The following is a 23,937-nucleotide window of genomic DNA, read 5'->3' as shown; positions in this document are numbered from 1 at the left end:
ACATTTTCAACTTGGATGAATTTTTTAACCTAAGTCACAGGGAGAAAATTGTGTGAAAATTTTAGCATTATGTGTAAAACATAGTAGGCATTCAGTAAATATTTGTTTTATACTGAATGAATACATGGCCAAGTAATCCACTTAAGGTGAAAAAACCTTACTGGCTCAACTGGGCATTTTGACTGCTATGAAAAAAAAAACAACTGTGATGGTTAATACTGAGTGTCAGCTTGACTGGATTGAAGGATACAAAGTACTGACACCAGGTATGTCTGTGAGGGTTTTACCAACGGAGGTTAACATTTGAGTCAGTGCGCTGGGAAAGGCAGACCCATTCTTAATCTGGGTGGGCACCATCTAATCAGCTGCCGGCACAGCTAGAATATAAGCAGGCAGAAAAATGTGAAATGGAAGACTAGCCTAGCCTCCCAGCCTACATCTTTCTCCCATGCTGGATGCTTCCTGCCCTCAAACATCGGACTCCAGGTTCTTCAGTTTTGGAATTCGGGCTGGCTCTCCTTGCTCCTCAGCCTGCAGATGGCCTATTGTGGGACCTTGTGATCGTGTGAGTTAATACTTAAACTCCTCTCTCTATAGATAGATAGATAGATAGATAGATAGATAGATAGATAGATATAGATAGATGTAGAGAGAGATATCTGTCTCTAGAGGGACAGAACTAATGGAATATACACATATGTGTGTGTATATATATTACATATATATATAAAATACAACAACCCAAACAATCCACCAGACTCACTGATATTCCCCCCCAACAGAACTAGCCCAGTGGTGAGGGTGTGTTTGGAACAATTAGAAGTTAAATGGGATTTTCGACTTGGTGCACACACCACTTGATAAACATGCCCTATAATTACTCTGTGGTGCAGTGAGAAAAATGCAAGGGATTCAGAGTTAGAAGAGTTGGGTTAAAGCCTCAGTTCTGCCTCTTGGCAACCGTGAAACTTTGGGACAATCATTTAACCTCTCTGAGACTGGGTCTTCTCCTCTGAAGATGGACATAACATAAACAGAGAATTGAGTTGGCAAATGGGGTTGACAACGTCTGTGGAAGTGAGCTGTCCACCATAAACTGGGATGCAAAGGTAAGTTGGGATTCATGTTATGAATCACCAGTGTCATTAATATCATATTAATGGAACAAATGACCAACTTTTTAATTATGGTATTAATAACTATGAACATTAATTAATTTGAAATCGCTCCAGTCATTGCTTAGATAAGTCACCTATTGAAGCTGGAGGAAAACTTTCCTAAATGTCACTGGAAAACCAAGGGAAGTGTGGGTTCCATTCACCCTCTGGGACCATCATGGTTATTTTGGGATCAGTCTTGGCTGACAACATCTGAGTGAAGAGCACTGATGGTTTCCCTACAATGTGTTGCAATCAGAGGATATGGGACAACTGACTTCAGTTGGAATCAAACCAGAGCTGTGTGCTGGAGTTGCAGTTTGCCTATGTGTGCAGATTCTTTCCTACAACCAACTCCAAATAGGAGACAGAGTGCATGCTTCTGTCCCTATCAGAACCCTATTTGCTGAAGGGCAGCCAGAAAGTGAGGAGAAGCTCTCAGGCTTCCTCACTTTGTTCTAACACGCTTTTCTCCCAGTGGCTGTAGGGGTTAAGAAGTCTGGGTGAAAGACTAACACAGGGCCAGGCTAGATAGAAATTGGAGACTGAGAGTTTTACCAAATCCTCCCTATTTCTGATCTTCAGGAACTGGACACTGGAATGGAGTAAGAACATAAACAGATATATTTCAAGCTGTAACCCCCCTCCTTCATTCTCTTAAAAAGGCCAGTTGTTAATCTCTTTTGCATCTTAAATTTTATTTTACATAGAAGCTTTATCTTTGCCACCATTTCAATAATTTGTATCCCTGCTAGCTCTGCTCCACTTGATCAAACTAACCTGGAAAATTTGAGAGCTATTAAGAGAACATACCATTTCCTTAGGGAGCCATTTATTCTCATCTTCACTGATAATAGAAAGTCATTTTCTGGGTTTGATACTAGCCTTCTCAATCTATACTGGGTGTGTTTTCTTCCATTGCTGGTTGTTCTCAAGCTATCACTTGCAGTCTTGTACAAGCGGAGGTGGGATACGCTTCTTGGACTCATTTTGGGCTCTGTTTTTACTATTGTCAGCAAGGTGGATAAGGCAATGGAAGTAAATGGTGTTGGATCATCAGTTTAATTGATGACTAGACAAAAAAAACACGAAGTGCATCTATTTTCCTTCTTGTTTCGAATTCAGAATGGGTTTATAAACAAACAATAGAAGATATCTCCAGACTTTCTTATTTCCCAGTTCAAGTCTAAGTTTGAAAAGGGAGATTTCTCATAAGCACGTAGAGAAATATTGTCTTAATTCCCTATGTGTTTAAAATTAAGTCTATTAACATCCCTCACTTACTAATTGTCCCTCAATGGATCTACATTGTTTCTGCCATCCCATTTAAAATTCCAGAACCTTCTGTAACTCCTCTCTCGTTCTACATATATGGTGTTTGATTGGTCCACATCTGTTCTTGTACTTATTAATTTTTTTGCCTTCCAATCTGTATCCACCTAGATGATGCCATTATTACCTGCACTGAGCCAACTGAAAGTGCCTCTTCACTGGTCACTATGGCGCTAAACTTTCTTACTCCAATCAGTTCCTCACCTTGCCTCGAGATGAGTCTTCCTTCTGAAAGCAGCACTCTGCTCATGCTCTTCCCTGCTCTAAATATCACTAACTTCTCATTTCTAGTAAAAAAGGCCAGACTCGTCAGTGTGAGATTTAAAGTCATTCATATCTTGTTCCAGCCTGCTTATACTTTTTCAAGACTTTCCCCCTCCCTTCCTCTAACACCCAAACACAGTGATTCAGTCATTCCTTAAAATAGCCTGGTACTTTTTGCCTCCACATTTTTGCTCATGCTTTTCTCTCTTCCTGGGATTCCATTCTCTTACATCCTAATGTGTATTTTAAAATGCCTCTTCTTTAATTAATTGCCAATGCAGAGTGATGTATTATAGTCTTATGCATATCTATTATATCTCCTCATTAGACAGTTAGATGTCAAAAGATAGAGCTATGTCCTATATACCTTTACACTATCGACAATGCTTAATATAATGCCCTGCATAAAATATACTTTCAACAAGTAGGTTTACTGATTGAATGAGTGTGTAAATAGAGATATAATGAACATATTGTTTAAACTTTGGATTACATCATACTCTGAAGTATAATGAATGGAAACTTTTGGAAAACTAACTGGTGCTTTCAGAGTAGAATGAAATTGAGAGTTCTAAAATATTTTCAGTCCCATCAAGGCCAGAGTTCCCTACTGTTCTCTTCCTTTATTCTGTCTTCATTTTTATTTCCTCAGACCCCTACCCCTTCATTGTCTCATAAATATAGCTTGTTATATAGAAAAAATGTTAAAAGCTGTTAGCATTTAAAGATATGCGGCAGTTAAATCTCTTATCCATAACTCTGCCAAACTGTCTCCACTATTCAAACACAGCACATAAATAAATACAACTCACTGTGATCAGATCATGGGCAAAACTATGTAGTGGGTCACTCTAGCCAAAGCCATCACTGGAACAGCTTAAAAGCCTCCTGGAAACCTCATTAATGTGGCTCATTTTAAATTGTCATCCTCACATTCTAGAAAATTGGCCTTCTATTGATGTTTTGGAAGCGTAGATGACCCTATGATGAAGTTTCTAGTTACTGGCACATGTATAAACCTAGGTACAGGTGTATATTGTGTGTGAAAGGATGTCTATTTGCATTTATGGGTTGGTTTTACCCCAAAATTTGAAGGTCTTTGAAGACAGGAAGAAAGTGCAAGTCTTTATTTCAGCTTAAAAGAAGGGCCCAAGTCCAAGAACTTAGAGGTTTGGCTTGGACAGGCATCCAGAAGTTAGGCTGACTATCTCAAGCTCCTGCATCTGCAAATGTAGACTGGATCAGTTGAGGACAGGCATTGTTATGACATTTTGCAATAGTCTTTACTGTCATTAACACTAGGAAAGAGTGCTTCCTTCACCATAATATGTTAAGATTTGGGGAACTGGAAAAACAAACAGGAAAAACAGAGAGAAAAAAATTGGTTTGGTTACTTTAAGAACTGCTATTCTTTCATTGCCTCCAAAGTTGTGATTACATCTCTATACTGCTAATAGTTGGATCAGGCTATCACATGAATGTTATTAATCAATAATGAACAACTTTATTAGATCCGTAGATCCAAAGAACTTGAAAGTTAATGGGGACCTTGAGAACCTTCTGGTCAAACCATATTTTTATACAGATTAAAAAACTGAGGCTTGAAGAGAAGACATGATGTGTCATGGACTCACAGAGTAGAACTAGGATTCCAGAGATCTGACCTTTAGTTAACATGGTTCTTCTTTTTCTTTCCTCAATAAACTTTTATTTATTTATTTATTTTGTTATTTATTTTTATTCAAAAGAATTTGTTTCTCTACCACAAAAATTAGATAACCACATCACCAAGAGCATTAATGTCCATGGAGTTACATTGATGATGGAGAGTTGGCTGGGTATTCCCAAGGTCTCAAAGGTCATAAAGGAGGGAAAAGAGAAAAAGAAAAAATATTCAAAACAAATCCAAAACCCATGATGACTTTGGAGACAGACATCACATGACATTTTCTTTTTCTTCTCTCATTGTCAGCTGCAGATGTATTTCAGCAGGATCAAGTACAATTTGACTTGAGTTAACCCTTCATACAATTCTAGCACCTTAATTGTACCCTGACTGTTAGCAGCAATCAGCACATTGGAATCTCCATTTGGTAGTGCCCTCCAGCACACAGTACTAACAAATTCTTTTGTATCATCTCCTTTTCGGTCTTTGTCCAGAACACTTTTGACTGCATCAAACTTAAAAGTTAGCAAGGTCTTAGACAGTCCTTTATAGTACAGATAGAGAGAGCTATTTTCACTTCCACAAGCTTTATAATCTCCATTGGAAGCCAGGTCTACAAAGTTTTTTTCATTGATATGACCCTTAAAGGAACATGGAGAGTATGATTTCCCTACATTCCACAGTTTTAGCTGACTGTCTGTTGAGGCAAAGACCATCTCTTCACCACTCACAAATTTGGCATAAGAGACTGCTTTTTGGTGTCCTTTGAATACCATGATTGGCTGTTCAGTGTTAGGAAGATCATAGTAGTGGACACAGTGATCTGCACAGCCAAAAGCCAAATGGTATCTGAAAGAGGGGCTGAATTTAACACAGCACACATTAGCCTTCGCTTCAGTGCTTGCCACTGAGCTGTCTAGATTGGTATACCACAGCTTCACTAAGGGCAAAGGACAATAAAAACAAAAAGAGAAACAAAACATGGCTCTTCTAAATCATCACACAGTTAGTCCTATTGTAGTGCATCTGGATGAATTGAATGGGCTGAGATTAGACAAGCTGAATTTTACTGTAATTCTCATTTTTATGTAAAGCGACTTGGTTTTTGGCAATTCATTTGTAGAATAAAGGCTTAAAATGTAGGATGGATTAATAAGTATGAGAGCCATCAGCAAGGAGAATAGGACAGCCATTGACATTCATTTTCTGGGAGGGAGCATTATTGATTGTTCTGAGCCAGGAGAGGAAATGTTTTTCTTCCTGGTGGAAGATCACTACCAAAGTTTCGAGGAGAAAAGTTAATTTGACCAGAATCCAATTTAGAGAACTGGATCACGAGCCAGAAAATAATCAACTAGGAAATCAAGGAAATAGGCCAGGGTGACGAGAACGTTTAACCAAGCAAGGACAGGAAGAATAGGGAGTCTTGAAATCAATCCCAAAACAGGAAGAGAATTGTAGTCAAGAGACATGGCCAAAGGGTCCCAAAGGGCAAGTTGTTTCTGCACATAAACTTGTGGTTACAGTTATATTTTGAAGCTCCTTCTTGTTCTGCATTTTTGGCTTCTAACAGTTTTAGAAACCTCCTGATGAAAGCAATTTTATGTGTTTGTGAAATCTAGTTTTCTAATTCGTTGATGCAGCATATCTTTCAAATCTTACTATCCTGAAAAATCAGATTTACACATATGAATATTGGTGAGGTTTAAGTCTTTCACGGTGGGATTACAGAGTAGGGAAGAGCAAACTTAAAATGGTCCCAGACAAGTGTTTTAATGAAGCCTCCTGAGCTATACAGACTTCGTACAAAAAGAAAATGAAGATTATTTACTTCAGCCCTTTGCCTTTAGGTAAAAGAGGCATTTTTATTTTCCCTCCCCATTTTCTTTTCTGATCTGGTAGTGACAACAAATATATTAGATGACTGAGTCAATATCCAAGAAATCTCAAATCTAAAATCATGGGCAGATAAATTAATTCACCCTAAGACATGAAGAAGTAATATTCTTTGATCAATAATGAAGCTTTAATAAACTGTATGATTTAACTTTGGGAAGACAAATGATGAATTAGTCTACTTATGACTTGATTAGGCGTTACACAGATATTTGCAGAAAAGAGGACAAATTCTACTAATTATAGGCTTAAAAGTTTGTTCCTAGGTAAAAATCTCAAAAATATTAAAGAAATAGATTATGAACCTTAGAGGCTAGACTGGGTCCACTGAGACCTGGTCACACCAGACTAACTTCTTTTTCAGTAAGGTTGCAAAACTAGTCAACAAGGGAAATGCTAAAGACATAGTATATCGACATTTCAATGTTTCTAATGTGTCTGTACTTGACTAAAGATTATGCAATCCTACAAATAGAAGAACGTATGACACAATTTTATTCCAGATCTTTAAGACCTTATGAATATGAGGGCAACTGATGCTACAATTAGATAGATAATAACTAATGAATGGCCACCTCAGAAACAACTGATTAATGGATGGATGGAAACCAAGCATTTTTTCTATATGAAAGTCTTCTTGGTAGTTTCCAGTTTAATATTTTGTATTAGAAGAAGACTCATTGAGCCGTATTATACATGGAAATTCCACAGTGTTACCCAATATGATGATAAGGGAGCTAGTATCTGAGATCCCCAAAACATGAATCTCTGGGGAAAATATTTTAAAAAATCGAATAGGAGTAGATGTAAAATGCATATGCATGTAACAGTACATTAATATACTTAAAACAGTAATAGATGGGTAAAAATACTTGAGGTAGAAGGTAGGAAAGATGTGGCTGACACAGCACACAGCACCCTGTGATGGTTAATTTTGTGTCAACTTGAGTGGGCCATGGAGTGACCACATATTTGGTTAAACATTTCTGGGTTTTTCTAGATGAGATTAACATTTGAACTGGTCAACTATGTAAAGTGGATTTTTGCTCTTCTCAATGTGGAAGGACCTTATCTGGTTTATTGGAAGCCTGAATAAAATAAAAGGCTGAGAAAAAAAAAAATCTCTGCCTGACTATTTTTAAGCTGGGGCATCATTCTTCTCCTGCCTTCAGACTCAGACTTATACTGGGACTTACACCAATGGCTCTCCTAGTTTTCTGACTGAGACTCGGATGGGACTTGCACCCAGTTTTCTTGCTTTCAAGCCTTCAGACTCAGATGGAACTGTACACTCAGCAGTTCCCGGTCCAGACTTCTCAACCTCCATAATTGTGTGAGCCAATTCCTGTAAATTACTATGTCTCTCAATCTTTCTTTCTGTACACACACGCACACACACACACCATATTGATTTGGTTTCTCTGGAGAACCCTGACTAATACATACCCCTTACCCCTACAAAAAAGAGGGGGTGGTACTGCTGACCTTGGTATAAGTCAAGAGAGTCATATGACTACCAAAACTTCAAGATTAATCTTGGGTCCAGAACAAGCAAGGCTTTAATCAGAATATACCCAGAGTTTCATGTTCAGTTCTGGTAACCCCAGTATAGGAGGAAAAAGGTCAAACAGGAGAAAGTCCAGAAGGAAAGGACCAAGGTAGATGATGCATCTAAAGTCATGCCATTGAAAAACAGTCAAAACAAAAATGAGGCTGTTACACTTGGAGAAGATTTCAGGGAAACATACAACAGCTGTCTTCAAATTCTTGAACTGTTATCAAAACGAAGAGGAATGATTCATTCAGTGGAACTCCACAAAACAGTGACAGAGAGTGGACATTTTAAGAAGACTTCAGCCTAATCTAAGGAAACACTTTCTAAAGATGGACTGGACTGAGATGGAAGTATAAGTTTTCTTCACTGAATCCATGTGACACCAAGTCCCGTGTGGTGTGAGGGTTTCCTGAGTAAGAGGGAGATTAGCATCAATTATCCTAAAGATGCTTTTTTACTTTATGAAATTGCTTTCTGTAGGGGAAATGATTGTTCTGTAGCCAAGCAAATAGTGTGATGAGATGGAATACTTACCCTACTTAATAGAAAACACTTTTCAAAGGATGTGTTCCTTTATAAGCAAACTGTTAACTTACTCATTTTTTGAAGTATGCCCCTTATGAAACTTTTAGCATTAATACTTTTTAGTTACTTTAGTTTAAATACCTTTATCTTTTGGAAAGTAACATAATGGATTTAAAAAAAAGATTTTATAATCTACATTTTTCATTAATTCAAGCAGATTTTTTCTTAATCATTCTGAATGAATCACACTTCTCTGAACATCTGAATGACATGTACTAAAGAAATATAATAATAATAATAACTTACTTTGGTTAAAAGTACTATGTGCTGGGCATGGTTTTAAGCATGAATTCACTCATTTACAAAGTTTTACTCCATCAGTCTTCACAGCAACTATATGAAGTAATTACAATTTTGATAAAATATTACTGATGAAAAAGCTGAACCACAGAGATGCTAAGTAATTTGTACTAGGACATATTGTCAGTAAGAAGCAAAGCAGGATTCTGGCTCCAGAATCTGCATTCTTTTTACCATATTATTTCTGTTTAACAACTTTCTGATTTTACAGCATTCCAGTTAGAAGACGAAGTAAACTTTGAAATCCCTGCGCATGGTTCTCAACATCCTGCTTTAGGGTAGCTTTGTAAAAAGTATCTAACTATGCTATGCTATGCTGTAAGAGAAAAGCAATTTTATTGTCTAGGTTCACACTTCCACAGAGACAGGTAGGCAGATTGAACACCTTTTTGTGTGTGAAGATTAAAAGAGATATTATATATAATCTCTCCTTTAAAGACCTGACAGGTAAAATAAATATCCCTGAGAAGTGGGAGATTTTCCCCCCCTCTCATTTGACAAATGCCATATGGTCTACTTAAAATTTTTTGATACTGTTCCTTGAGGGAAAAGTTACTCCTTGTAATCTGAGTTTCTGTTTGAAGATAAAGAATAATCACATTGAGAATGGCTTCCAAGTAGTTTCTCAAGTTTAAGTAGCCTCCTTGTGCCTGCAGTGGGGAGTTGCATTCCAATGCAATGTGTAACTGGGTATTTTTCATGTTGTGTAAAAGCATTCCATTGTATCTTTAATTTCTACATTATTGATATTAATGGTATGACTATGTTTTAGACACGGCCACCATGTCAAATGCACTTTCCACGAAGTGTCCAGTATTTTCACAAGCACAGTGAGCATCTATTATGCTCTTGCCTCAGAATAACAAGACACAGGACTTATTGTCTAGGCAGAAAGTTCTGGAACACAACATAAACACAGAGAATAAATAAAGGCAGGGGAAGAGAAGTCCTTCTACCTAACCACAAATTCAAGCATTCAAGAAAAGACCTGCACAATGAACAGTTCTGTGAATTATGAATGAAGCTTACCATATAACTTCTTGCTTCTTCCGTCTACAACAGATTTTTTTTTTTCCTCCTCTGGGCAACTGGGTTCATGATTAATCCTTTGCATCTCTTGGCCTTGTTGGATAGAAGAGAGTATTTTGGACCAGTAGTCTACTGTCATTTCTTTTTCCTGTAGTTAGAAAAACAAATTTACAATGTCTTAAAGTAATACATGATGCTGCAAGTTAGAAAAATGCAAGAAAAAAAGTGAAAATTATTTGTAACCTAGTATGCAGAGATTATTTCTATTAACAATTGAAAAGATGTGTCTAGCCTTTTTCATATATATATACTATGTATGTACTATGTATTACTATGTACATAACTACGTATATACTATGTATGCATTATTACTTAATAAGTAATAATAATAAGTAATAATAAGTAATAATTACATAGTACACAATAAGGTTAACAGGGTTATCCTACACTCATGTTTTTTCATATTGCTTTTAAAAATAATTTAATAATATTTGCACATTTTCCTGTGCTGTTGAAAAAGGGAAAATGAGTACAACAACTTTGGAAAAAGATCTGGCAGTTAATTATTAAACTACACATGCACATACCCTATGACTCAACAATTCCATCCTATGTATAAAGTCCAAGAGGAAATAAAACATTTATTCACAAAATACTTGTACAAGAATGTTATGTCAGCTTTATTTATTATAGTAAAAAATTGGAAGTAGCTCAAATATCCATCAACAGGTGAATGGATGAACAAATTGGTATATTCATACAATGGAATACTACTCAGCCACAACAACTCATGTCATTGCATAGGCTTGGTGCAAAAGTAGTTTTTGCCATTACTTTTAATATCCCAAACCATTGACAGATACAAAAGCATGAATAAATCTCCAAGGTATGGTGCTGGGTGAAAGAAACCAGAATTAAAAACAGTGCATGTTGTATAATTCCATTTATATGAAGTTCTAAACCAGAAAAATGGTTTCCTCTCAAGGTTGGGATAGGGTAAAGGCAATATTGACTAGAAAAGCATGCAAAAGAATTTTTCAGTGTTACAATATTCTATATTTTAATAAAAACTTGTGTGACACAGGTGCGTACATATGTCAGAATTCATGAAATGGTACATGTAAGACTTATGCATTTGACTGTATAAAAAGTTTTACCTAAAAAAGAGGAAACAGATAACGCATTTTAAGCCTCGGTTTCCTTATCAGTGAGACAAATAAAAAGTGTCATATTTGTAAAGCATAATGCCTTTATATACCATTGTTCCATAAGTGACAATAATCCTTCAAAGCCTGGACATTTCTTCAAAACAAAGGTTCAGTATATCTAATATATAAAAAGCTCACTGAGAGAAACCACTGAACTTCAATAGGGAAATGAGAAAAATAAATAAATTTAAAATTCTAAGAAGAAATGTACACAGCCAGAAACCATGAAATCATGTTCAAACTCATTATTAAAAAATTAAGCATCTACTAGGCTTTATTGAGCATCTACTAGGTTTATATGCATCATTTTAATTAATACATTTGATTAATAAACTTATAAACTATATTTAACCTCACTGGTAATCCAAAAATGAAAGTTAAATGAAAAAACTTACATTTTTGCCTAATAAAATAAAGGTTTTAAAAGTATAGTAATGCTGGAGAAAGTGTGATCGGATAAGCATTCCCAAATATACTCCGTGGGATATAATTTGTCACTACTTTTTGGGAAGTGTTTTTGCCATATGGATTAAGAGTTTAAAAAAAGGATATACCCTTTGAATTTGTAATTCCATTCTGGGATCTTTTCTAGGAAACGGTCAAAAGGTGTACAAAAATGCAAGTATAAAAATATCCAACCTAGCATCATTTATAATTGCAGAAAACTAAAAACAACCTGAAAATTCAATGTAAAAGGCTGACAAAATAATTTACATGATTTATCGGGAGTGCATCCACATATTGGAGTAGCAGGGACTTGTACATTTTCTTTCCTAGGATCCCTGATTTTCATCATGTTACCTCTCAGGATAACTGAGGGGTGTGAAAAGGGGAGAACGTTTCTGTTTCTTGTGCTACCATGGAGAAGAGTAGGGAAACAATTAGGACCAGAGTTACTCATTTTCTTCTAAGCATGTATGCATTTCTGAGGGATAGGAATTCCTCACAAAGACAAAAGACTATGGTTGGGCAAGCATGTTTTTATGTGCCTCCTTTCTCAAGATCTTTCTCCCTCTTTTCCTTGATCATTCCTCTTGTCTCTCCCTCTCCCATCTTTCTCCTTTACCAAGATCTCTGGGCACTGAATGAATCCTGGACATAGGACAAGAGTCTGGACTGTGTCTACATGAAGATAGTAGATGGGTTATTGCAAACGCCGTCAGGACCTCTTCTCTGTGTGCCTGCACCTCCCTGCACACCCGTCCTATCATCCCACTTACCACTCTATATTGCTCTACCTGTTTGTTTGCCTGCTTTTTTCATTAACTCCTGGAGGACAAGAATGATGCCTTATTCATCCCGATGACCCCAGAGTCAGCGTCCAATATATTAAATGGAGAGAGTGTATAAAATAATTGGTCAAGCATTCTGTGTTCAGATAGCCTGGGCTTTAATCCTAGCTTTGCCATTTCTTAGCTGTCTGACCTTGGGTATCATATTTCTCTGTACTTCACTTTCCTTATCTTTAAAGTGGGATTAATAAAAGCCACCAAATATATGGAGTTACAGTGACTATTACATGAGTTACAGTAAAACTCTTAGAACAATGCCTAGAAGATAAGTCCTCAATAAATGTTGGCTATTAATATTCACATATTTATAGCAATTTTAATAGAAAATTACTCTGAGATCAAATTAACTATACCTGATAATGAGTTCTAATCATTGGATATCAATAAGCTTGCCTTGGGTACACAGGAACCCATATTTATCTTTTCAGGTTCATGGTTCACTCCAATTGCTTGCTACAATGTCTGGTCAATAGTAGGTGCTCATTGAACGTTGAATGAATAGATACATGTATGTCTAGATAGCCATACATAGATAAGAAACATAATAAGGGAGATAGAAAAGGAAGAAAATCTGTGACTGCCACAGCAAAACTAATCCTCCATGTTTGGTGTGTTAATGATTATGAAAGATCTCTCATTTGAAATTGGATGGGTACACATCTTTTAGATGGAGGTCATGCGGCTTAATATTATGACATATGCACATATCTTAATGAGAAGAGCTGAGGGAATGGAGTCTAATCTGGACCTTACCATTTAGTAGCTCTGTGACCTGATATAAATTACCTAACTTCCCTGGTCCTCAGTTTTCTTCTTCATAGGTAGGGTTAAAAATTCCTACCTCTTGAAACATTTATGAGAGTTAAATATAATAAGGTATGTAGAGCCATTTCTACAACGTTGCAGTTATTGGTTTTATTTCAGTTTATGTTGGTGGTGAGACTCCTGGAATTCATTTTTCTGTCCAGTAAACAGTAATGGAAGCTAGTGGACATGAAGTTCTCACACAGAAGCAATGTGTAACTGACAACAGCGAGGTCATTCAAATCAGGTCAGTTATTGAATATCAACATGGAAAGAAAATTTGTTACATATGGACTCAATGGAAACGACACCCTAATTTTATGTCACGTTGATCCAAGAAGCCTGCCTGAGATTCTCTGCATGATGTCTTCTATAGGAACATGTATTTTTATTGTATTTCATTAATACAATCAAAAGGGTTCCCTTGAGTTGACTTATAGTAGGCTGTGATATCAAATTATCTGAAGTTAATACACAGGATACAAGTGGATGTTTTATCTTTTGGCTACGAGTCCAAGGCTACATTTTATTGAGAATACCAACAACTGGGTTGTTGCCTAGAATTGACTGGGTATTCGGAATGTCCAAGGTTGCAGAGAAGGGATCTCAGGATCAGACGCGCAGTTTTTGCATTCATCAAATATTTCTATAAGTACAGTGTCCCAAGCTCCACGTGAGTTGCAAAAGATAGTGCCAAAAATGAACAAAATACAGACAGATCTGGCCTGAAGGAATTCACGGTAGTGAGGAAGACGGATACAATTTTTATATGTAGTTTTACACATATATACATACATCTCTGTTCTAGCAGAGATATGTGGAAAGTTCTGTGAGGACACGGAAATGCAAACAATTAATTCATCCTGGGAGCATCACAGAGGAGGTGAGATTTTTAGTGGCTTTGAAGGACAAGTAGGGGTTCACCACAGAAACCGGAGAGGGACGGTCATTCCTCGATGAGAAAAGAGGACTGGTCAAAGTAGCATGGAGGAAACATCTGTCACATGGGTGGTCTGAGGTCCCAAGTGTGTGGAGGAGCAGCGAGAGGTAGACGAGGTTACATTGTTAAAAGACTTGGACTGGTAATTTTTTTGAAAATTAAAAAAATCGACTCTAACCTGACGTAAGTAATAAAGGTAATGCTTACTGCAAAATCTGAATTGCCTAAAGTGAAAGTTCGAGGCCTAGTTCTCCTCCTTTTTCCGGGCTCCAAATTCCACTGCCAGATAGAACAATGACTGATGATTTTTTTTTCAGGGATGCTTCCGCATATATAATACATATGAATGCATATATATGTGCATTCATACACACATTTTAAAAATAAAAATGCAATTATAGTATCAGTATTGTTTAATTACAACTTGCTTTTTTTTTTACCATGTATAATTATATTTTAGACATCATTTCATATATTTCTATCTTATTTTGAATGGCTGTATGGTATTCTATTATATTGCTATACCATAATTTAGCTAAAATGATGTTTAAAGTTCTTCTCAACTTATTACTCTGAAAATTTTCACTGGCTCTCTTAGCTCTCAGGTAAAGATGATAGTACGATAATGTTGATTACCATTTAAAATGCACTTTTGGATTAAAACAATCATTTTAGGAGTGGGGGGAACCTGTTCTTCCAGGCATCATCTCCTTAGAAATATCGTGATATTTGGTATGCCAAGGAATTAGTAGGACTTTTCTGTTAGTGGGGCTGTTGCAGAGGATGTAGCATTTTCAGCCAGATCTTGAAGCATCAGCAGAGGTTCATCAGGCAGGAAAGCTTAACTCTGTTCTGAAGAGAATGCTGCTGAACCAGATTCAGGCAGGACAGTGGCCATATTCTCATTTTAATCAGTCAATCAACAAACAAGTTTTGAATACCATCAGAGTGCACAGTAGGAAGCAGCACTGGGAACATGATTCTGGCCTTTGAATACCTTATAATCTGGTGGAGAAACAAGATTCACGAAGCAGTTAGTGAGATCTATTAAGCAGTAGGTAAATATTGTTGAATTATGTCCTACATAAACGTACCATAGGGACTGCTCAGAAGAATGATATGAGCCTGGGCTGGGATATTTGGGGCAGTGTCTCTGGGTAGCATGAGATGTGAGATGGACCTAGGAGGATGATAGGACTCCCATAAACAGGGTAGTCATGGGGGACTTTCCAGCCAAAACCAGTGTACAAAAAACCACGTGGTCCACTGATAGGACTATTCAACCTAGTTGTTTTGTTAAATAACCGGAAAGATCTAAATTTTCTGTCTGTGTTTTCAGACACAAAAGCATCCTATAGTTCTCTTTTGCTCATGAGTCACAGATTCCTCCTGGCAAGTAAAGAAAATAATGATTACTTACTATTAATATCATGAAAATAAGTTGCAGGGCTCTGATATGGTTGATCTTTATGCCTCACCCTTCTTATTTTCAGACATATCATCACCCTTATTTCTGGGGTTGCTGGAGGGCTTTGATTCACAACTGCTTCCCAAACCAGAGTAAGACATTATGCTTGACTTTCAGATGCTTTGACCATAATCAGAAACCAGCCCAAGATTAATTCAAGAAGAACTGCCTAAACTGGATATGATGCTGACATAAATTCTTGTCCATTGGAAAACTGGTTCATATATCACTTAGCATATCCCTTTTCACCTAACTTTACTCCAAGTTTTTTCAGTGTTGCTTTCCCAGGAGATACCGCAGTCCTCCATGGGATTTGCCTAAGTGTGTTATAGAGATCCTCCTTTCTACCAGCATTGTGGGAAACTGAGCAGGTTTTAAAATCTAAGTGAACGAAAGATGTGGGAGAAGGAAGATTGTCCTGGGAATTAGAAGACCTGATTTTTATCCTGGATCTGCCATTTAATTTGCTTTATAATCTTGGATGAGTTACGTCACTCATGTGAAGGGACTAATTTTGCAAAAGTAAGAAATATTGTTCATTTAGGTAGAATAATGTATCTCGCTCTAAGGTTTTCTCAGGAAAACAAGGTTAAACTAATTCAGGTGTTCTTATCCTAGGGAATTATGGATGAACGTGAGGGAATTCTTAACCTTCTTCAATTTTGGCACATGTATGTATATTTCTGGGGCAAGACTCCACAGGTTTTGCGAGTTCAATCCACGAAGTGTTCATGGCTTACTAAAAGTTAATTGCCTCTGGATGACAGAAACTCTAAAACTTCTCAAGTCTGAAAATGTTATCATGCATTGATTTTCTATCTTTGTAGTAAGTCTTATAGAGGAAATATTACAGAAAGAAGAATTGGCACAAATCCCTTTAAATTATACTTTCTTCACTTTAATCTGAGGCTAACTCTGTATTATGGAGAAACACTTTTTATTACAGTAGAGAATTCTTAGAGGCCCAAAGTCCTGTAACTTTTATTATATTTAACTTGGAGTTGTTTGTGTGCCTACAGTATTGTTCCCTGAATTAACACAGTTCACTCTAAATGACTTTGAAGATAAAACATAGGGCATTTGACCCAAAAGTGTTCCTCAGGGTCCTCTAAGCTCTAACCCTGGATTAAGAGGTTAGGTACTCCAAGGGAAAACATTTGCTTACTACTTTACCTTACTTCCCTGTAAAAATGTCTTTTCTAAGTTGTTATTTACTCTTACTTGCTTAGTGTTTACCCTTTTTAGTGGGCCACTATGAAGCCTGTACATTTAAACAAAGTTTCTGTGTCTTCCATAGGGGCAAAGTGAAGACATTGTCCAATATGTTACCTAAGGTCCCTTACAGTCAATAAGATTCACTTTTAATTTAATATCAGGGAAAAAGTGTTTTTGAAAGAGAAATTTTTATTCTTTCTATTAAAAATGACAATATGTACTTCATTTCCCCTTTGCTTCCTCTGCCAGGACTTTCAGAGCTAAAGTCCATGCTCAAATGTAATTTGCAAGAGCTTATTCATTATAAAAGTTTGGGCACATCTATGTTTTCCTATATTTACTCCAATATGACTTAATTTTTTTGATTATAAGAGAATACATTTTCACTGAAGAGGAAGTTTCAGAAAAAGTGAGAGTCATGAGTTGTCTGATCATCAGGAATAATACTTAGTTACACTCCAGTCTTCCAGTGTTTCTTTTATGCATAGATATACTTCTCATAATGTTGGAATCGAGTTGTCCATACCTTTATACAAACCCCTGTTTCATTTAATAACATCATGGAAATCTTATATTTATATGAATTTTTTAAGGGCATGAATTTTGATGATGGTTTGGTATTCTACCATAAAGATGTACCATTATTTTAAATAATGCTGAGGTTGATAGCTTTATACCTGAATGTTTGTTTTCACTCTTGACTATTTACTTAGTATAAATATCTAGAAGAGAAATTACTAAACTTATTTTAAAGACTTTATATACTGAGAAGTTTCTTTCTATAAATGTTGCAACAATCTATACTCCACACTAACAGTGTTTAACAGGGGCTGTTCCTCATACCATTGTCAAACCTGAGCAGCATTTTTTTCTTCTAGTCTAATTTACCTAGCAGAAAACAAGTACATATCATTGTTTGCATTTATGTTTCTTTAGTTTTAATGTGGTTTAATAATGTAAAAGTTTATTAACCATTTTGGCAGTTTCTATGTATGAATTGCCTATTCCTATCTTTTGCCCTTTTTTCTACTAAGGTATCTGACTTTTTTCATATTGTTTTGCAAAAGTTCTTTATATATAAAGAATATTACGTATTTGCCTTCTAGCTTGCATATATTTCTCCCATTTTTGGTTGCCTTTCCATTGCTATAAGCAGCATAGAGTACAGTGATCATAAATAAAGACACTAGAGACTCTCTGGGATCATAGAACAATAGCTGTGTATCCTTAGGTAGATTACTTAATATCTTTGTTCATGTCTTTCCTTATCTATAGTTCTATCTTCCCAATAAGTACTATACTTGGAATAATGCCTGGCGTATCATGTGCACTCAATTAATATTAACCAGTTTTATTAATCAGAATTTTATTTTCAAATATCCTGTGTTATATTGTGCTAAAATTTTAATAGTTGTTATATTTTTAGGGAATGTTAGGAGTGGAAGAATTGAAAGAACCTAAAGAATACCTGTGTCAATGTCATTAGCACTTCATGACAGCTTTGTAAAGAACAAAGAATACTTCTATTGCAGGTTTGATTTACATCCAAAATAAATGTGGGTGCATAGAAAGTGAGGTAACAATATACTTGGAATGTGCTGGTCATCAAACACATAGGTTGTTGCACTTATTTAATTGTTCCATTTTAAATGACAGATCATGTTCCAATGACCTTTTTCTATGAGGATCTTAGGATGCCCCACAGGTCTTTAATTTAAGCCTCATCTTTTCCATCCAGGAACTAATCCAAGTGGGTCTCTCACTTAAAGGGGAAGAAAATGAGGAGCTGCCAGTCAGCCATCAACCGTGAAAAAGCTCGGGATAATTTCACTTGAGATCGGAGACCCCACCAGCTGAAAATAAAACAAATTATTTCCAAATCTGGTTTTGAAATGAAGAGTGAAGAGCCTACAATTTGAAAATAATCACATCCACTGTATCTTCATCCTCCAGATGAGGACTCTCTTACATTTTAGTTAGTCAGTGTGTAATGTTTCTTTTATTTCTGTTCTCAAAGTCTTGACATCACTAAAAATAAATGACTCAATTACACTTGTGCATAAGCAGCTGGAAAACTACCGACATGTTCCCAATGTCTAAACTGTGTAAACAGAGACACCAGAGGCAGAGTGGGGGGTGGGGAGGAAAGAAAAAAAGGAAAAGAAAGTAAAGAAAGCAAAATAATTTTGAAAATAAAATTATGCAAAAGCAGCTTCCAGGGAAGAGAGTATGATGTTTATCCCGTTTCTTTGTTCCTGGTGGCACACTGCAGTCCATACACCCCTGGGTCCCGGAAGCAAACCAGGTGGAAAAAAGGATCAAGAAACTTTATAAACACCTTTCAAATCAACGTGCTCGGCCAATACACATTCCATTGCTCATCATGGGAAAATGTTGGCAGCTGTCTCTAGTCAGATGCCCCAGGGTTTTGGGGGCCTCAATCTAGAACTTGAGGACTAATAGGGAAAATGGAAACAGAATCCTGGCTGGTCTGCAACCCCAAAATACAACCACAAACCCCCTCAATTTCCAAAGACCCATCTTTTGTGGTGGCTCTTAGCTCAGAATGCACAATTACAAAAATGAAATGTTCCAAATGTCCTATACACCCACAACATTCTTTCTTTTATTTACTGTCTCGGGTAGAAGAATATACTTTATCTCCTCGTGTCCTTATGCCAGGAAAGCAAAGCAGGTTTGGCCAGCAGAAAACTTGATCATCTTTATTCCTTCCTTCATGTTACCAGGAGATGAAGGAAAAGGTCACAGCAGCTGTGCAGCTCAGCTGATTCACCCTGGGTCGGGCTACATGTTATCTACACTTTTCAAGGGGAGAACCTTGCTCGCAATAAAAGTAGGTCATCAGGCAGTGAAAAGAGAATGTGACTTAGCCAAAGAAATGAGAAGGAAGGGGTGGGTCAAACCCAGGGCCTTGGTGCTTCTGAAACGTTGACCAGAGAGGGCAAGATGAGCATTGCTGTGTGACCTCTCTCTCCATCTCTTGCTCTCCCAGTCTCCTTTTTGCTCTCATTTTAACTAATACATGAAGTGCCTGGAGAAGCCAAGGAATCTATGGAGGGACCCTGCAAGGACAGTGACAAAGAGCTTTCTTTTTTTTCCACACAAAGTCAGGCCAAAGGAGGGCGGTTTAAATTGCTTCCAGCAGGACTTAGGTTCAGCATGAAGAAAATATCTCTGAGCGAGATGAGCCTCTGGAATGCATTACTAAGGGAGATGATGGAATCCACTTCAGAGATCTCTGAGGACACGGTGGAATGCTAATCTTTCCTTAATGGCTAATATTTTGGTGTAGAGGAGGAGACATGGAGGAACTTTCAAGTTCCTTTCACTCCTGAGATTTGAATGTACACTGGCAGAAGAATGAAATATCAGTTGTCCTGTGACATCTGCAACATCCAAACCCTGCTTCTTCTGGGACACCTGAGGCCCTTTGGGTACCTTCCCCCCACCCCCCTCCATTGCCCTCACATCCACCTCTGACACTGGTGATTAGGTTTAGTGATCTTGTGGGGTGAGTGGGTGGGCAGGTGGAGGTTACGGGATGGAGAAGAATCATATATATATATATATATATATATAAAAAAAACACACAAGAATAACAAGTACCAGATAGTGAGTTCAGGCCAAGATTTTTAGGAAGTGCTGAAATTTAAGCGGGGGAAATGACAATAATCTATGAAATATTCGAAGAGCTAGGAACTATGCCAGAAGTAGAAAACAGAGCCAAGGCCCCCAAGCTGGGTAGGAGGAAGATAAAAGCAGAGTATATGAGAGAACCGGATTTTTTACTTATGGGACCCTCGAGACTCACAGTGTCAAGACAGGTAAGTCAAAAGAGTTGTGAAGGGAGGCCAGGCACAGTGGCTCACACTTGTAATCCTAGTACTTTGGGAGGCTAAGGCGGGAGGATCACCTGAGGTCAGGAGTTTGAGACCAGCCTGGCTAACAAGGTGAAACTCTATTTCTACTAAAAATACAAAAAAAATAGCTGGGTGTGGTGGCGTGCCTATAATCCCAGCTACTTGGGAGGCCGAGGCAGGAGAATTGTTTGAACCCAGGAGGTGGAGTTTGCAGTGAACCGAGATTGCGCCACTGCACTCCAGCTTGGACAACAAGAACAAAATTCTATCTCAAAAATAAAAAATAAAAAATAAAAGAGTTGCCAAGGGGGTAAATGAATGAATAAAAAAAATTCGTAAGATTTGTTATTAATATAATTTAACATTCTAGAATTTATAAATGAATATAAGATTGACTTCAAGGGTGTCTTTTTGTGAATTATATCACTCTTAGACCCATGTGCTTTCTCTAGTGAAAGCTAGTGGGTGGAGAATTGGGATAAACTTACATTTGCTCTTGAAGGTGTTTCATACAGGTGAATGGGGTCACATGTTTGAGAGTCATAGGGTGGTACTCATCTGCAGGTGAATATGACTCTGAAGATCATCTTCTGGAGAGTAGACGATTGAATGAGTTGGTCAGGCCACTTGAAGGTCCATACCTTAGTGTTAAGACATCCTCATTGGTGCATCTTCATTGTGACAATATTTTCCTATGCAGAGGGTCAACACTTGCTTCCTTTACTTTTTTTCTCCAGAGTAACTTTATTACATAAGCATGCTCCTTTCTATTGACTCATTTGGTAGAAACAACCAATGTATTTATATGCCAGGACATGGGCTACAGATTTTACTTCCGTAGAGAGTCATCAACACATTTCTTTCAGTTTGAGAGTTTTGAGCTAACAAGCAAAGGTAACCCTTTTTTTCATGCTTCACAGTGACATTCATTCCACGCTGTCTTTTATACCATGAACTAGGCTGTGGAATATAGAGTCAAAGATGCCTAAGACAAGGTTCTTGCCCTCAAAGCAATCCATTCAGGGATATCCATTAGTTTGCATCAGGCTTCTGTGTCATGGAACCCACACAGAGAGGAGGAAAGGGATGAAGCCACCAATGATGAGCGCCGTGACTCCTGGCATCACATTTTGTTTGACTAAGAACGCTGATTAATGAGAGAATGTAATCAAGGAAGGTTAGCAGAAGTCATAGTCTTTGGAGAAGATTGCTTAACATACAATCCATTTGCTCTTCCCACAGGATAGAATGGTAAAGACAGCCGAGTTACAAAATTTTAATAGGAATACCTGAAACTCCTTTATTCTCTAAGATGAAGAACAAGGAGAATTAAACTAGTTAGAAACCACAGCAATCAAGGTGCTCCAATCCTCTAGACAAATATTTAACACTTCGGTTCTCCTCCTTGATGCCTCTCATCAGAATATTTTTAAAGCAAGAGGTCCTGAGATTTCTCTGCTCCCTGGGGGTGAGTGGGGTGATTTTTATTGTTGAATGTCAGGGATGATGCTAATCACCCAGATCTGGGAGTTGTTGGACTGGTGGGAATCGTCTGAATCTTGCCACTGACTTTTCTAGGAAGGAATTTTGGCCTTGATGATTTTGGCTGTAAAAAGTTGGTAAGATAACCTTCCCCTCCCTCCTCCCATTTTCATCTCCTCTGGGGCAGAGGAAAACCCCAGACACCAGCCTTCTGGTAACATAAGAAGGTTCCCATAAGAATGGACTATAAATTATAATAAGCACGGCTCTTCTCTTTCTCTTCCCCTTTGTTTCACTCCCCGAGCAATATTGTAAGAGTCTACACAATCTCATAAGGGACTTGGCTGGCAATCAGTTGAAGATACTATTCCTTTGGCAGCATTTCCAAGTAACTAGACTAATGTATTCCTTTTTGCTTAGTTTCTGCAAAATTGCATTATGGTTCTTTGCAACTAGGGACTGGAAGAAGAAACCAAAGCATAGAGAAAGCTGGGGCACAAACTGACAAAGCCACTCAACCAAGCAGTGTGATTTCACCAGCTTTAAGTCACAGGGCTGTACACGTGCAGTAGAATTGCTCTTTTTGGGGGTGTGTGGCTTCCTGAGATCCAGAGTCTCTGGTTGACCAAGAAGCAGCTGGGGCTGTGATGAGTCTCTACGGAGGTAAAATCTCTGGGCCGAGTTCGTTGTCTTTGTGTGGCACGTCCTCCTTTAACTTTGTCTTTGATCTTGCTGAATCTGGCTGCATTTGAGACTGGATGATATGCTTTGCACAAATGTTTCTGGAAACAAAGACCACTGACTAGCTTGCCCAAGTAAACCAGAGAAACAATACTAATTGGGAAAGCCTTTTCCTGCTTATCTTGGAGCCATATGAAATGAACTTTCTTAACTCCAACACTAGCTACCTGTGTGACCTAGGGCAAATTGTTAGCTTCTCTGCCTTATTCTCCCTATTCCTCATTTTTAAGGGGATTGGGGGAGGCAAATACTCTCTCTACTATTTTGTTTCTCACTTAGAATGAGCCTGTGAAACAAAGCTTTAGTTTCTCTAGATTACATTATTGGTAGATGAAAACATTTTTTAACCCCATCTCCTGAAAAACAAAAAAGTACGTACAGTATTATCAAACCCTAATTGGGGTTTCTAATAATTATCTTAAATTTGTTTTATATAAAGTGAAACAAATTCAAACCAAATACATGATCAGCATGAAATAAGTAAAATTTTAGCCTGGCCTAGCATAATAATTGCAATGAAATAGAACAGCCTGGATGAAATGGAGGCCAAATCTACAGATGCTCTAAGAAAGTTCAGTCTCACACAAAGAAAGCAAGGTCCAAAGAATATGCATGTCCAATTCTCACTTTTTAAAATTTTTTTTTTTAATTTTTAATTTTTGTGGGTACATATTAGGTATATATATATTTTGGGGGTACATGAGATGTTCTGATTCAAGCATGCAATGTGTAATAATCACATCATGGAAGATGGGGTATCTATTTCAGCAAGCATTTATCCTTCGTGTTACAAACGTCATGGTCTTTTTTAAACCTTCCCTGCCTGTCCCATGTACTAGATGGCTCACAAGTGGACATCTTTCACTTAGGTCTACAGTTTTAGTTCTCACCACTTACCCTCAATTATTCATTGATTTGTGCTCTGTTTTGCTGTGGATCCATCCTGTTACTAACCTCAGTGATTATTCACTTGTTCCTGTATTTACTCTGCCCTTTGGATTTGATGGTAGGTACCGTGGTCCCAGCAGGACTTCCATAAGATTTCATTTCATGCAGATACGCTACTTTAGGTGTCCCTGCTTGAAACTGGCCTTGGACTCTATTCATGTGAGCTCTGCTACT

At 37.4% G+C, this 23,937-nt stretch overlaps 1 protein-coding gene across 2 annotated transcripts in view; it reads right to left on the bottom strand.

The window, feature by feature from the left end:
* The window catches only part of LOC110741372 (E3 ubiquitin-protein ligase COP1-like), a 58,338-nt gene that overhangs the window by 28,556 nt on the left and 5,845 nt on the right, over positions 1-23,937 (bottom strand). The window contains exon 2 of one of the 2 annotated variants that reach the window (XM_021927298.2): positions 9,785-9,932. In XM_021927298.2, the coding sequence (XP_021782990.2) occupies positions 9,785-9,932 (148 nt within the window). Of the gene's footprint in view, positions 1-696; positions 9,933-23,937 lie in introns of those variants that run through there. The other variant, XM_021927297.2, reaches the window with a different exon arrangement.

Source organism: Papio anubis, chromosome 13, assembly GCF_008728515.1.
Source record: "Papio anubis isolate 15944 chromosome 13, Panubis1.0, whole genome shotgun sequence".
Taxonomy (NCBI): domain Eukaryota; kingdom Metazoa; phylum Chordata; class Mammalia; order Primates; family Cercopithecidae; genus Papio; species Papio anubis.
The sequence above is the reverse complement of the archived record's forward strand: the minus strand, read 5'-3'. Positions and strand labels throughout refer to the sequence as shown.